This window comes from Oryctolagus cuniculus, chromosome 7, assembly GCF_051225735.1.
Source record: "Oryctolagus cuniculus isolate XC-2025 breed Fujian yellow rabbit chromosome 7, ASM5122573v1, whole genome shotgun sequence".
Lineage (NCBI taxonomy): Eukaryota > Metazoa > Chordata > Mammalia > Lagomorpha > Leporidae > Oryctolagus > Oryctolagus cuniculus.
In genome coordinates this window covers 41,152,446-41,163,245 of record NC_142873.1, presented here as the reverse complement: position 1 = coordinate 41,163,245, position 10,800 = coordinate 41,152,446, and the positions used below count along the sequence as shown (strand labels likewise).

At 41.3% G+C, this 10,800-nt stretch overlaps 1 protein-coding gene across 2 annotated transcripts; it reads left to right on the top strand.

Moving 5' to 3' along the window:
* The first annotated feature begins 1,405 nt into the window (after positions 1-1,405).
* Positions 1,406-4,915, top strand: LOC100355630 (T-cell surface glycoprotein CD1e, membrane-associated). Of its 2 annotated transcripts, XM_051858485.3 has the most exons (6): positions 1,406-1,772; positions 2,076-2,372; positions 2,917-3,195; positions 3,443-3,721; positions 4,103-4,196; positions 4,320-4,915. In XM_051858485.3, exons 1-6 carry the CDS (start codon positions 1,703-1,705, stop codon positions 4,477-4,479), a joined length of 1,179 nt encoding a protein of 392 aa, XP_051714445.2. In that variant the 5' UTR covers positions 1,406-1,702; the 3' UTR covers positions 4,480-4,915. The 2 variants fall into 2 exon arrangements, with proteins under 2 accessions (XP_051714445.2, XP_089193079.1); XM_089336953.1 differs by lacking the exon at positions 1,406-1,772 and having other exon boundaries at positions 1,780-2,372.
* The last annotated feature ends 5,885 nt before the right edge of the window (positions 4,916-10,800 follow it).

The window sequence follows — 10,800 nt, the reverse complement described above, 5'->3', positions numbered from 1 at the left end:
ATATATAAAAAAAAGAAGAACTGAATGAAAGATCTCTGCGAGTGAGATGCCGGTAGAAAGAAAAAGAATGGGCCATCAAATAAGGAGGTACCTTTCTCTGAAGGGAGGAGAGAACTTACACTTTGACTATGACCCTGTCTGAATAAGATCGAAAATGGCAAATTCAAAAGGCTTCCATAGCCTTGGCAACTCATGACTAGAGCCTAGGGAAATTACTGACGCCATAAACAAGAGTGTCAAATTGTTAAGTCAACAACAGGAGTCACTGTGTACTTACTCCTCATGTGGGATCTGTCCTTAATGTGTTGTCTAATGTGAAGTAATGCTATAACTAGTACTGAAACAGTATTTTATACTTTGTGTTTCTGTGTCGGTGCAAACTGAAGAAATTTTTACTTAATATATACTAAATCGATCTTCTGTATATAAAGATAATTGAAAGTGAATCTTGATGTGAATGGAATGGGAGAGGGAGCAGGAGATGTGAGGGGTGCGAGTGGGAGGGAAGTTATGGGGGGCGGAAAGCCATTGTAATCCATAAACTGTACTTTGGAAATTTATATTTACTAAATAAAAGTTAAAAAAAAGAAAGGAAAAAAAATAAGCAAATGCATGGAATTTCAATTGTCATAACAAGTACAGTAAAAACGAACAAAAACTGGCAACACAGATACAAATTCCCCAGGGACCTTCCAGTGCACAGTGCTACTTCCCTGTATGCAGCAACACTGCTCTCTCAAGATACCATCAAGGTACTCAGTAATGTCCTGTTTTGTGAAGCCTTCATGCATGCACTTGATCTCTTCTCACATACAGAGTGAAGCTAGTCCAAGTGTAGGTGTGCTCAACTCATTTGCATAGATCAGGTGTTCATCCCTCCATAACAACCCACACAACCTGATTGAAAACCACTCAGGAAGATCTTCCAAGAAGAAATTTGATCTGACTGGGGAAGCTGGGAGAATGGGCATTTCCTTCAGATTAAGTGATAATCGGCTCTTCCACTGCTGTCTCTTTTCCACTACGGATTATGGAGATTTTCCTGTGGATTACACAGCTACACGCAGATGCCTTGTGTCTTTTGATAATAATTTTGGAACAGTAGAAAGAAGAGGTGGAGAAGAGGATGAGAGCACAGAAAGAATGCAGAAGACAAATGAGAATAGCAAAAATAAGCTCCAAGGAATAGTAAAGGGAGCTTACAGGAAAATAAAGGAAGACCAAGAAGTAGGATTGAGGAAGGTCAGGCAGCAGACAGGTGGGGAAGAGCAATGAGGCATGAGGAGAAGTGAGACTGCTGGCAGGGTCGTGGGCATCTTAAGGAACTTACATCACTTCTTTTCATAGACGGGACTGAGAATGCAAGGGTCAACTTGATTTCATCAAAGCCCAAAGTGAATGCCATTTCTAGTCTGACTGTAGACTTTGTCCTACACCATCTGTGATGGTGCAATAGAAGAGGTTATGAGGATGTAGACAAAAGCAAGGAAAAAACCTGGCAGCTAATTATGAGAGGGATGGAGGGGAAATGAGAGACTGTGGGGGAGGGTGTGGCCCAGGGAGGCAATGGGGCTTCACTGATAAGGAAGTGGGTAGATGAAGTGCCAGAAGGGAAGCCAGAGAAGGGTGAGAGAGGGTGTGCAAGAGGAGCTGATTCCTGAGTGCCTAGGGCACCTTGTGCTGTGGAGCCACCACAGCTTCAATGCTGCTCCTGCTCTCCGTGTTCCTCCTGTTCCACAATGGACTTATCTGCCGTGGGAAAGGCACAATGGGTAAGAAAGCTCGGGGAAAGATGTCAGAGATCAGACACAGGATGGATAAAGCAACTCGCGATGATCTGGGGAAAGGGAACAATGCTCTTATGAGACGTCCTGATGATAATGCTTGCTCCTCCTCTCAGGTTCTGCCTTTGATTTTTGGGAGAGGATTTTGCTACAGAGAGTTGAGGGTATTGAAATATGTGCAGCTGTGTACTCTCTCCACACTTCTTTACCTCTCTGCGCTCCTCTTCTTCCTGTGGCATCTTCTCTCTGATTCTTTTTCACTCTCTGCACTTGTCATTCCTTCTTGTTCAGGTTCTGAGGCTCTCAGATCCCATTATGCAGCTGCAGAAGAGCCCCTGACCTTCCGCGTCATCCAGATCTCCTCTTTTGCCAATCAAAGCTGGGCACGGAATCGGGACTCAGGATGGCTGGGTGACATTCAGACTCACGGCTGGGACAGCGTCTCGGGCACCATCCTGTTTTTGAAGCCATGGTCTCATGGAAACTTCAGCAAGGAAGAGTTGAGTGACATCCAGGCACTGCTCCAGTTCTATCTCCATGGTTTTACACGTGAAGTACGAGCCTTTGCAAGTCAGTTTCAGTTTGAATGTGAGTGTGCTGTACAGACTCAGACCACCTTTTGCCCTTCTTGATCTTATTCCCACCTCTCTTAGGCTCACACTCCCTCTCTTCTTCCGACTTCAACAACACTAACTCCACCATGTACACAGAAGGGCCTACAAGTACATCTCTTCACACCCCTGAATACATTTGCATGTTCCTTCTCCTTGGAGTTGTTGTTTCCTCTTGATCTTTACCCACCTTTCCAGCCTCAGACTCTACCTCTCACAACCCAATTTCCATATCCTTTTCCTTGGTCTCAGGGTTAACATGGCATGGCCTGCACCTAGGTATCTCCTTGTGAATTTTCCAGTAGCAGCTGCTAACTTCTGAGCAATTTTCCCTTTTATCTCTTCCTAAAATTATTTCATAATATATTCTTCCCATAAATTTGCTTCCCATTCCCACATCAACTCTTGCGTTCCCCATGATACCCAAGCTTTTTTCCCTTGAAACCTTTTTCCTCTAGATTGTTCTCTTTTCCTTCTCTGATGTCACGTAAATTCTTCCTCTCCCCCATGTCTACCACCAGACCCCTTTGTGATCCAGATGTCTGCTGGATGTGCAGTGCGTGCTGGAGCTGCCTCACAAAGCTTCTTACGTGGTGCATATCAAGGATCCGGTTTCCTGAGCTTCCAAAGAGGCTCCTGGCAGCCATCTCCAGGAGCAGGCAGTCAGGCCCAAAACGTCTGCAGGGTGCTCAATAAGTACAGAGGCATTAGAGAAATTGCACAGAGCCTTCTCAACGACACCTTGCCACAATTTACTGCAGGCCTCCTTGCAACAGGGAGGTCAGAACTGGAACGGCAAGGTGAGTCCAACTCTGTCGATCTCTCTTACTCAGCACTTTAACACAAATTTTCTTATTTGCCACATCTGATCAACATTTGGAAACATATACTGAAAGGCAAGAGGGAGAGCACGTTGGGTTTGGGATTGTTTCTGAGCCAGGAACAAGGGGTAATTACTCACACTGCTGAAGCACTGAGTCTCCGATCTCTGGCTTCATTGCACCCTCCCACATTTCCTACACTTGATTTCTCCCATGTTCTGTCTAGTGAAGCCTGAGGCCTGGCTGTCCAGAGGCCCCAGCCCTGGGCATGGCCGTCTGCTGCTGGTGTGTCATGTCTCTGGCTTCTACCCAAAGACCGTGTGGGTGATGTGGATGCGTGGTGACAAGCAGCAGTCACGCACTCGACGAGGTGACGTCCTGCCCAATGCTGATGGGACGTGGTATCTCCGAGTTACCCTGGATGTGGTGGCTGGAGAGGCGGCTGGGCTGTCCTGTCGGGTGAAGCACAGCAGCCTCAGAGGACATGACATCGTCGTTCCCTGGGGTGAGGAGCAACGGGGATCCTGCTGGGAAATGAGCAGGGACCATCGTGGCCTTTAAAAGAAGCAACTGGGAAAGTGGGTGGTAGTGATAGACAGAAACGGATAGTAGTGGGAGGATACAAGTGAACAAGGGTAAGCATGGAAGTAGCTAAGTTCCAAGGAAGTAAGATGGAACATCACATATCCTTAAAAGCAGGGGACCTAGTAAGTAAGCAGGGTGGGATTCGGGGGATAGACACAGCAGGGACCTAAAGGAGGGTTCTGTAAGGTGCAGACATTAATTGTGTTAAAGGCCTTGTCCCTGAGAACTGAGAAACATTTCATCTGGTGGAATGGATAACAGAGAACTTCATGGACTGACTTCCTTATTCTACCCCAACCAGGTGGACACTCCATCCTCCTGTGGCTCATCTGTTTGACTGTGATTGTCACCCTGTTCATATTGGCTGTAGCTGAGTCATGGTTTTCAAAGCAGAGGTGAGACTTTTCTTCTTTGTTTTTGTCCCCTCTTGGTCTGCTTTCCTCTATATCCATTTTCCTTTGTTTGATTTCTCTCTGTTTTCCTTTCCTTGAGATTAAGATCATCTTCTTTCCCCACAGCTCAAATGCAAACATCTGTGTAATCGAACTTCCCAGTGAATACAACACTGGAGAGCCCAGGATATTCAAACAGCAGCTTTGCCTGGCGCAAGAATTGGGGATGAAACAAAGATTCTTGCAGGAGTGGAAAACAATCTTAAACAAGATCCGGTCAAATTAGTCACACTACTGTTACCTTACACATAAAATCCCTGTGTTTTCTAATACAGTTCATGTACAATGAAGAACATATGATTTGGGGCCACTATTGTGTCACAGCAACTTAAGCTGCCACCTGTGATGTCAGCATTCTATACGAGCAATAGTTCCTGTCCCAGCTACTCCACTTCCAATACTGCTCCCTACTAATGTGCCTGGAAAAGTAGCAGAGGATGGCACAAATACTTGGTCCCCAGTCACACACATAGGAAACCCAGATGGAGTTTTGGCTCCCTGAATTTGGCCTGCACCCAACATGACCATCATGGCAATTTTGGGAGTAAATCAGCAGATGGAATATCTCTGTGTATCTCTATGTCTTTTGCTTTCCTTTGGAAACTCTTTCAAATAAATTTTTAAGAAAATCTTAAATAAAAGAAAGTGTGATTTCATTCAAATAGTTTGTTCTGTTTCAGAGAAACTGATTTATTTGGACTTCTGTTTTTGTATCATCTTCCAGCAAATTATTTTGTTTTGGTCACATGTTTATTAATTTTGATTCTTCAGATGCTTCTTCACAAAGCTTTCCAGGATCACCCAGCTGAGAGCCACTCTATCCTTCCACATTATGGCTAATTTTCATTAACACACTGAAGAGTAATCCAATTTTTGCTCCCTTTTTTCCTTTCAAGATCTAGAAAGTAGAATTATTATAGCAAATGCAAAGTATACTTATTTCAATTTTAAAGGTAATGGAATAATAAGTGTTTAAGTAGATTCTTCTGTAGGTCTGACACTGTGCTACATACTTTATACCTCTTAACTCACAATCTTTATAAGAACCCTGAACAGAAGCTATGATTCCTGTTTTATTGATGAGGAGACAAAAGTCACATACCAGAAAATATTGTAAATATTTTATTTCAAATTCCAGGCATTGACTACTACACTACACATTCAACATGTAATTATTGAAAGCCTGTCTTGGGATAAGTCTGATTTTAGGTGATGCAAAGCAGTAAAGACAGAGTACAATATCTCATCTTCACAGAGCGTCTCTGATGGTGGAGGCACTGTGGGACACTCAATAGCTTAGTAAGAATATTACATGGAAAGGGATGGTGTATATTTCAATTAATAACTAGGTCGAGACATCTAAGACAAATGGGAGCTGTTGTTTCAAAGGCTGTGGACACGTGGGCCCCTGTGAAAGGTGAATTTTTAGAAGAAACTTCAAGCAGGTACAAGATATCAGCTGTTTCTGGGAGGGAAGTGTGTTCTAGACAAAGGAAATATAAATAAAATGACAAAGTACTGTGTGCTTTATAAAAACTGTCTGACTTTACCATAGTTAACCTGAAATAAGTAAGGGAAATACATTAGGAGATGAAGTCAGTGAGTTGGAAACAGATAACAATGAACCTTCGCTTTTAGGGATTAAAACTGGTTGCAAAGTATTGTATGGTTGCATAAACATTATTATGCTAAATAGGAGCTATTTTTGTAGGGATTTATTTATTTGTTTGTTTCCTTGAAAACTAGAGAGTAGAAAGAGAGAGGGAGAGAAAGAGAGGCCTTCAAATATCCATGACAACAGTAGTTGGGTGGGCTCAAGCCAGGAACTCAGCCTGGGCCATTGGTGTGAGTGGCAGTTATACAACCACTACAAGAGCTGTCACCTACTGCCTCCCAGGGTATATATTAGCCAGAATCTGCTATCAGGACGGGAAACAGGACTCAAAACCAGGCACTTCAATATGGAACAAGGTTATCCTGAGTGGCATCCCAATGGCTGTGCTAAACATTCTACCTATTTTTTCTTTTTTTAAAAATTTTGACTATGATGTAATATGGGCACATTTGGATATAGTACTTTTGGATATAGTATAATATATATATACACACACACAGTGCAAACCAATCAAATCAGGTGAATACCCTTTTCTATTTTTTCTGTGTTTGGAACCTACAAGCTCTTTTTGACAAGTTCCACAAACCATATATAATATATTATAGTGAACTATAATTGCCACAGTATGCTATGGGACATTGGAACATGTGACTCTTATCTGAAGAGTTTAGTACCTGTCAACCGCCCTCCCTCTTAGCATTTGTCCATCTACACTTCTCAGTCTACAGAAATCACTATCCTAAATTCAGATAAACTACTTTTTATTTATTCATATGACAGAGAATAAAAGATCTTTGTCTGTCCACATCTGCCTTATTCGCCTGTCTTATTTCACTTAGTATATTGATATCCACTTCTTCCCTTTTTGCCTCAAGTAAGCAAATTAATTGTTATGACTAAATAATATATACTGAAGTAATTTGTTTCTAGTGGTATGCAATGTGGCATATATTTTTTGAGTTTCTGTATGCCAAATTTGGATTAACTTTTACTTGCAAGACTTACTGAGTAAAGTATTTTAGGATCATCTACCTTGACTGAGATGTTTGAAATACTCCATACTGCATTGCCCATGAAGCATAGGATGCCAGTGTCATTTCTTCTTTATAAAAGTCAGTATTTTTTGCTTTAAACTTTGTCAGATTTTTTTAAATGTGTAATTCAAAATACTTGATTGAGACTAAATTTGGAACTTTCTTTTCAAGATTGAAAAATTTATTTGACAGAAACTTTTGAATCTAATGTGCTTGTAATTTGTATGAAATGACCAGGCTGATAACATTATAATGTGAGTAAAAGCACTTTTAGGATTTTTAAAATATATACTTCATAATTAAGTATATTTGTAGGCTACAGGCTGGTAAGCGTAGGTCCATGGGTCAAATATTATAAACACAAGCACACAAACAAAAATAGTCACAAGCATCACAAATGACAAAACACTAATATACAGTATCTGTGCTATTTTAAAGATTTATTTCTTTGAAGACAGAATGAGAGAGAGAGAGGGAGAGATAAATTGTTCCATCAATCAGTTCAGTCCCCAAATGGATGCAATACCCAGGACTGACTAAGTGATGCTAGGTTCCAAGATATCCATTCAGGTCTTCCTCAAGTGTTTGAGACATCATCAGCTACTTCCCAGGTGCATTTGCAGGGATTTGGATCAGAAGTGGGTTACTTAAGACATGAAATGGCACTCATATGGGATGTGGGCTTCCCAAGTTGTGGCTTATGCTGCATTGCAACAGCATTCTTCACAGCCCACGTGTTATCAAGGTAAGTAATGTCTAATTCTCATTGGTGTGCAGTGCAGGCACAGAAACAAGTACAAATCATTAATCCAAAAGGGAGAGCCAAGGAAAGATCAAGGAGCAGGTAAAAATACTGTTCCTTGCAGCCATCAGGGAGATGAATCAAGATGGAAAAATCTCTCTCTCTATTCTCTCTCTCTCTCTTTGCCCCTCTTTCTCACTCTGCCTTTCAAATAAATAAATAACATTTTTTAAATAAAAGTAAAGCAAGTCTTCAATGATGACTTCATCTTTTATACAAATACAATTTATGAAGGTCTAGGAGCATCCAGGGCTGCCTAAAGATGCAAAGAGAATGCTGGGAGACTCTAGGGCACTGGTAGGGACACCAGTTGCTGTTCTGAGAACATGAACCAACTGCCTAGCAGAGCTTCCATGTCTGGAATGATGAAGGGGCTTGGGCCATTTTCAGTAATTCTACCTACTCTGCTTAGTGCCCACTGTCTATGAAAAGTAAAAATTTGGGATTGGATTTTTGTTTGATTATTTTGAATGCTTTGTATATTTCTGAAGTCTTAGTGCCTATAAATTTGTTGGTGTACTTGGGCTCTGAGTAAATGTCAGCTCAATGAATATATGAAAAACAACCAAAGATGGGTATTTCAATTTTCTGGAACAGAAATGTAAGAAAACACAAAAAGAAATTCTCCCAGGGAACTTCCAGTGCATAGAACTACTTCCCTGTATCCATCTAAATTCGTTTCTCAACATATGATCAGTGCAATCAAAATTGTCCTGTGATATGAAGACTTCATGCCTGCCCTTAATCTCTCTTACAATCCACGGTGAATCTAGTACATTGATTCTAGATGTGCTCAGCTCATTCGCTTGGGTGAGGTGCCCAGAATCCAAGGCAATTCCCTCCATAGCAACCCACACAACATGACTGAAGACCACTTTGGTGGATGTTCCATGGTGATAGTTGATCTAACAGGGGAAACTAGGAAATCGGCTCTTCCAGGGCTCTCTCTTTTCCACTATGGATTATGGAAATTTTCCTGTATATTTTACTGCTATTCTTAAATGCCCAGGAACTTCTTTTTTTTAACTTTTATTTAATGAATATAAATTTCAAAGTACGAATTATGGATTACGATGGCTTCCCCCCCATACCGTCCCTCCCACCCACAACCCTCCCCTTTCCCACTCCCTCTCCCCTTCCATTCACATCAAGATTCATTTTCGATTATCTTAATATACAGAAGATCAGCTTAGTATACATTAAGTAAGGATTTCAACAGTTTGCTCCCACACAGAAACATAAAGTGAAAAATAATAGATGATTTTTTTAAATGATGATGAAATCAGATCAGACCTATTGTCATGTTTAATCCCAGTGAGAGTCAAGTTGGGAGTTGATAATTTCTTTTTTTTTTATTTTTTTTTTTACAGAGGATCAGTTTAGTATGCATTAAGTAAAGATTTCAACAGTTTGCACCCCCATAGAAACACAAAGTGAAATATATTGTTTGAGTACTCGTTATAGCATTAAATCTCAATGCACAGCACATTAAGGACAGAGATCCTACATGAGGAGTAAGTGCACAGTGACTCCTGTTGTTGACTTTACCAATTGACACTCCTGTCTATGGCATCAGTAATCTCCCTATGCTCCAGTCATGAGTTTCCAAGGCTATGGAAGCCCTCTGAGTTCTCCGACTCTTATCTTGTTTAGACAAGGTCATAGTCAAAGTGGAGGTTCTCTCCTCCCTTCAGAGAAAGGTACCTCTTTCTTTGATGACCTGTTCTTTCCACTGGGATCTCACTCACAGAGATCTTTTGCCAGAGTGTCTTGGCTTTCCATGCCTGAAATACTCTCATGGGCTTTTCAGCCAGCTCCGAATGCCTTTAGGGCTGATTCTGAGGCCAGAGTGCTGTTTAGGACATCTGCCATTCTATGAGTCTGCTGAGTATCTCACTTCCCATGTTGGATCACTCTCCCCTTTATTTATTCTATCGGTTAGTGTTAGCAGGTACTAGACATGTTTATGTGCTCCCTTTGACTCTTAGTCCTTTCATTATGATCAATTGTGAACTGAAATTGATCACTTGGACTGGTGAGATGGCATTGGTACATGCCACCTTGATGCGATTGAATTGGAGTCCCCTGGTATGTTTCTAACTCTACCATTTGGGGCAAGTCAGCTTGAGCATGTCCCAAATTATACATCTCTTCCCTCTCTTATTCCCACTCTTATGTTTAACAGGGATCACATTTCAGTTAATTTTCAACACTTAAGAATAACTGTGTATTAATTACAGAATTAAACCAGTCATATTAAGTAGAACAGGCAAAAAAAACTACTAAGAGGGATAATGTATTAAGTTGTTCATTAACAGGGCAATGCTGATCAAGTCACCGTTTCCCATAGTGTCCATTTCACTTCAACAGGTTTCGTTTTTGGTGTTCAGTCAGTTGTCACCGATCAGGGAGAACATATGGTATTTGTCCCTTTGGGACTGGCTTATTTCACTCAGCATGATGTGTTCCAGATTCCTCCATTTTGTTGCAAATGACTGGATTTCGTTGTTTCTTACTGCGGTATAGTATTCTAAAGAGTACATATCCCATAATTTCTTTATCCAGTCTACTGTTGATGGGCATTTAGGTTGGTTCCAGGTCTTAGCTATTGTGAATTGAGCTGCAATAAACATTAGGGTGCAGACCTCTTTTTTGTTTGCCAATTTAAATTCCTTTGGGTAAATTCCAAGGAGTGGGATGGCTGGGTCGAACGGTAGGGTTATCTTCAGGTTTCTGAGGAATCTCCAGACTGACTTCCATAGTGGCTTGACCAGTTTGCATTCCCACCAACAGTGGGTTAGTGTCCCTTTTTCCCCACATCCTCGCCAGCATCTGTTGTTGGTAGATTTCTGCATGTGAGCCATTCTAACCGGGGTGAGGTGAAACCTCATTGTGGTTTTGATTTGCATTTCCCTGATTGCTAATGACCTTGAACATTTTTTCATGTGCCTGTTGGCCATTTGGATTTCCTCTTTTGAAAAATGTCTATTGAGGTCCTTGGCCCATCTCTTAAGTGGGTTGTTGGTTTTGTTTTTGTGGAGTTTCTTGATCTCTTTGTAGATTCTGGTTATTAACCCTTTATCTGTTGCATAGTTT

Bases quoted from the DNA above. Each gene is read 5' to 3' on its own strand.
- LOC100355630 (XM_089336953.1), top strand. From the start codon at position 1,793: ATGTCAGAGATCAGACACAGGATGGATAAAGCAACTCGCGATGATCTG. The intron at 2,373-2,916 runs GTGAGTGTGCTG...GTCTACCACCAG, and splicing joins AAGTCAGTTTCAGTTTGAAT to ACCCCTTTGTGATCCAGATG. The intron at 3,722-4,102 runs GTGAGGAGCAAC...TACCCCAACCAG, and splicing joins TGACATCGTCGTTCCCTGGG to GTGGACACTCCATCCTCCTG.